Raw genomic sequence first — 5,040 nt, forward strand, 5'->3', positions numbered from 1 at the left:
GCCATATTAAAATGGAACTGGGCAAGATATATAGGAAGAATGGAAGACAACCGTTGAATGAAGCGAATTCTCGAATGACGACCAAGTTCAAGCAAAAGAAGTAAAGGCAGACCTCAAACAAGATGGACTGATGTATTGTTGCCCAAAATCAGTCTTGGTCTTGTTCTTGCGTTTTTGCAAGACCAAGACCAAGACCAAGACCGCCTAATTTGAGCAAGACCAAGACCAACACTTACCGTGCAAGAACAAGACTAAGCCTGCAAGACTCTTGCGTCTTGCAATAATTATAACTGAGGGTCGTTTTATGAAGTATATTAGTTCGGGTATATTCTTAGGTAAAGTCTATTCGGTAGACTTACACCGGTCATGGATTAAGAAAGAAATGAACGAATTTACTGGTCCGCTGTAGTTTAACTATTTACACATGGGCGCAGTAATTTTTTATTTGAGGAGGTTCTTATATAAATCAAATAATTTTAAATTTTAGGTGTTTGTATAGCCTCAGAAGCCTAAACGACATAATTTCGTGATTCTTTATAACAGTTCATTATCCGTAGCCAAAAATCAATATACCTAATATTAATTGTTGCATGAATATCAATATAATAAAAATAAAACAAATTATAACTTATAAAAGGTAGAAGGCTAAACGTTGCTGTATTGTTGATGTTTTAATTTAATCTCTAAAATGGTTTTCTATAAAGTCACAATCAATTTAAGTGATATATTGACGTTGGATGTTTTTAAATTAAAGTCAATTGACGCGTGTAAAAAGCGTTTATATGACATTGTAAACTAATTTGAGCTTGTTTTATTCTTTTATCAGATCGCATGTTTTCTATGTTAGTCATGTATATTTTATAGTTTATATGTATAATGGGGTATTTTTCCCGTAAATAAAAATTATTAAAAACAATATTATAATATTACGTATGTACCTACAATATCTACAAATAGTTTCGATTTCAAACAAATCACACCTACTAAAATGATCACGCCTTGAAAAGGATCCGGAAATCCTACAGCAGGGCATTATGTAAACATCAAATATTTAAGTAAAATGCTAAATATTATTAAGTCAATATACGTACCAATTTTTTTTACTAAAATGATTTAGTCGTTATTGTTCACACTATCATCGCCATCGCTGTCATCATCATCGCTGTCGTCACCGTTAATTGTTATTATGATTGGGCTTATTTCGTTAATTTTATTTTCACGAATCCACCAATCCTCAATTAATTTTTCGCACTTGTATATACAGTTCCGCCATACTTCTGGAGTTGCAATTGAAAGTGCTTCTCGCCAAGTTTCCCAAACCGCTTCGTCTGTATACCCATTAGGCCCAATATGGTTGTCGTAATATTGTTTTGCTATTCCCCATATATATTCGATGGGATTAAACTGGCAGTGGTATGGTGGAAGACGTAAAACTTGATGCCCGTAACTTTCAATAACCTGATCCACCACAAAGATTTTTGGTTTTGCATGTTCTTTTGCCAAACGTAACAACTCAGACTTTAATATATGCTGTGGAATAGATATGCGTTCATTTGTTAGCCATTCTTTAATCTTATCTACATTCCACGAATTTGTTGGACTTTTGTTTAGTATTTCTGAATGATAAGGCGCATTGTCTAAAATAATTACGCTGGGCTCACTTAATCCGGGAAGAAGTTTTTCACGCAACCATTTCACAAACATTTCCGACATATTGTCACGATAGTCACTGTTTTTTTATGTAGACGAAAATATTAAATCAGCACCTTCTATAAAGCCTGTCTTCCCTCCCGCGTGCAGAATTATATGTCGCTTCCCTTCTCCACTAGCATGCTTGATCGATTTTATGTTGTCATCTTGCCATATTCTCTTGGTAGCACCCTTAGAAAATATCCATGTTTCGTCTAAATATACAAAAGTTGACCCTTCTTCTTTAAATTTGTTATATTTTCTCAGAAACTCAATTCTCTTGTGTACAACAGAACTTCTTTCACAAAGCGCTTTTCTGTTATCCTCTTTTTTAAATTTGAATCCTATGTTATGTAGGACTTGCCATAAACTTGTTCTGCCGATGTCACCAAATTTCCTCTCTTTTAACTTAAGTAAAATTGTATCTAAAGTCACATGTTCCTTATTTGCACGCATTTGATATATGATATTACGAATTTGAAATGTTCGTCCTTCGAACATATCGTTCGTTTTTAATAACAGGCGAGTATGGTGGTGATCGTTTTCCGGCACTTCACTATTCTCGTTTTTAATTGTAGATCTTAATTTTGATTCGCTAATTCCTAAAGCATCGAACACGCCTTGTTGTACAGACGTTACCGATTTTAAAGGACCACCATTGTTTTTTTCCGCAATAAAGTACTTATGTAGGTTTCAAATTAGAGTATCTACATCTAAAACACGTCTTGGCATTTTCGGTTAAACAGCACGAATAGATTCTCACAAAATTAACAATATAAGGCGTTACCAATTCGACAGAATAAATTCAACTGGAAGATAACAAATGTCCTTATAGTTTCTTATAGCATTCCTGATTTGTTTGTCGACCCATTTAGTTAAATTACCTATTAAAATTGCATTAGTTTGTCATACTTTCTCTAATTTGGTTTTGCACCTATTTGTGTAATTAAGTACTTTCACTTGAATAAGTAAAATGCCAAGACAGTTACCGTAATTAAAATAGGTCAAAAAATGAGCTTTATTTTGATACTATACAGTGTGGTGCAAATAAAAGGAATAAATTCGTTATTTCGTAAACCGGCGACTTTAAGGAAAAATCCTGAAACAGGTCGATTTTTATTGTTAAATTATGATATTTTGCCATAAATGTCATACTAGTAACGTCATCCATATGGGCGTGATGAAGTAATCGATGATTTTTTTAAATGAGAATAGGGGTCGTGTGCTAGCTCATTTGGAAGATCATTCAATTCTCTATTTATTAATATAAACATTTACATAATTGTTTATACAGGGCGCCCAAAAATTTTTTTTAATTTAAATTATTTGACAAAAAAAAAAGAATTTATATAATTTATTTAATTTAAAATACATTTTATTGCTGTTAGAAATCAGTAAAAAAATGTTTATATCACAAATAAACATTGTTTTTCGCTTAAATTAAATGTTCAAACTTCCTAAGAAACAGGTGGCTGGCGGGAGCTGGCTTGAACATTGAATTTAATCGAAAAGTAATGTTTATTTTTGAAATAAACATTTTTTCTGTTTCTGGGCAACAGTAAAATGTATTTTGAATTAAATAAACTATATACATTCTTCTTTTTTGTCAAATAATTTCATTAAAAATTTTTTTGCACGCCCTGTACAAATAATTGTGTAACTGTTTATATGACTAAATAGTGAATTTAATGACCTTTCAAATGAGCTAGCACTCGACCCCTATTTTCATTTAAAAAAATCATCGATTACGTCATCACCCCCAGATGGATGACGACACTAGTATGATATATATATATGCCAAAATATCATATGTTGAATGGGTTTATTGACAGATTTTAAAACACAATGTAGGTATACCCCCAAAATATATTTTATTACTATTCCTTTCTTTTATCTGTTTCAATAGTTTATTAATGTTTCTTCACTGCTTATATCAATAATACATAGTCTCAATTTACAATCAATTACTTTCAACTGAATTTTAATCCCTTCCTTTCTTTTCTTTTCTACTCTAATTCTCACCCTTTAATTTATATCTCAATTTCATGTACCTACATTGTTGTCTATCAATTCACATTTATTACTGTTATTACTATATGACTGCTAATATACCCTTTTAGCTACAATTTTTAAGCTTTCCGATTTTTCATCCTTTTTACGACCACTACTCCTCTCATTAAAACATCAAGGAGTATTGACTTTAACAATTTAGGTTACAGCTGCACGTCCACATCTAACATACATATTAGATATCGACCCGTTTTGATCCAAACGTTGTTAGTCTTACACTAACACATACACTAATACATAGAAGTCTTTAATAAATATAAATAAAAACAAAAATCTTTTAATAAATAGAAATAAAAATCTTTAAAACCATCACATTTTAAAAAAATTGTATATATGGCATTCACTTTAGTCTACTTCACAAACAAAATAACAGGTACAGATTTGTTGGTTGTCTTTCACCAACTATCTCTTCACCCTCAAAAATTCCCAAATTCCATAAACTTGTTTACCTTTGCAACATTCTCCGTCTATTCCACCATATCCCGTTAGCATAACTTAAGCAGATATATCATGTTAATGAATACTGAGGTAGTACCTCCTTGTAACCGAATCATTTAGTGACTTGTAACCGTTGACCTGAAGATGCTCTGCATACTTTAGAGAGCGAAACCGGTCGTCGGAAGTTACAATAAATGATTGAGAGTACGTCTGTCTTTTACTTCATTCAAAATATCATAATTTAAAAACAAAAATCGACCTGTTTCGGGATTTTCCCTAATGTCATCGGTTTACGAAATAAAGAATTTATTCCTTTCATTTGCACCATACTGTATATACGAGTAGTTGCAAAATTTACTGAATGCATTAACATTATTTAGTGGTGGCCGCATATCGAAATAACTACTCTGTGATAGACCACATAACGAATTAGTTACTCTGCGGTAGACCGCATATTGGATGGTAGACCGCATATCGAATCGGCACTAATCTATATATTTTTTCGTATTTAAAATATTACTTGCGGGTAAATCCTAATTGTTCTTTTAGTCAAGGAAGTCTCTTCGCATCTGCTCGGGAAAATGTTCTAGTCAGGTGTTTTGCATAATCTTACTCCTAAGTTAGTATTAAGTTTTTGCTAAGAAAGGTACTTCTAACAAGGGTGCATTGTATTTTATTATTTATCTTATTATTTTTCCTTAAATTATCCTGTTTATTAAATTTTAATCAAAAAATTACTAAAAATTCAATAATTAAATAGATATTGGCCCTCTACGCACCCGAGGTCTACGCTTATGTTACTGGTATACCTAAAATATTACAATCGACCTGCCGATTCGTTTG

At 32.0% G+C, this 5,040-nt stretch overlaps 1 protein-coding gene across 1 annotated transcript; it reads right to left on the bottom strand.

Annotated features, from left to right (window-relative positions):
- Positions 1 to 1,113: 1,113 nt before the first annotated feature.
- LOC126886282 (uncharacterized) lies at positions 1,114 to 1,713 on the bottom strand. Its single transcript, XM_050653153.1, has one exon. It carries the CDS (start codon positions 1,711 to 1,713, stop codon positions 1,114 to 1,116), a length of 600 nt encoding a protein of 199 aa, XP_050509110.1.
- Between the last annotated feature and the right edge of the window lie 3,327 nt (positions 1,714 to 5,040).

This window comes from Diabrotica virgifera, chromosome 6 (genome assembly GCF_917563875.1).
Source record: "Diabrotica virgifera virgifera chromosome 6, PGI_DIABVI_V3a".
In the NCBI taxonomy this organism is placed as follows: Eukaryota; Metazoa; Arthropoda; class Insecta; order Coleoptera; family Chrysomelidae; genus Diabrotica; species Diabrotica virgifera.

Coding starts and splice junctions, on each gene's coding strand:
- LOC126886282 (XM_050653153.1), bottom strand. CDS start 1,713: ATGTCGGAAATGTTTGTGAAATGGTTGCGTGAAAAACTTCTTCCCGGA.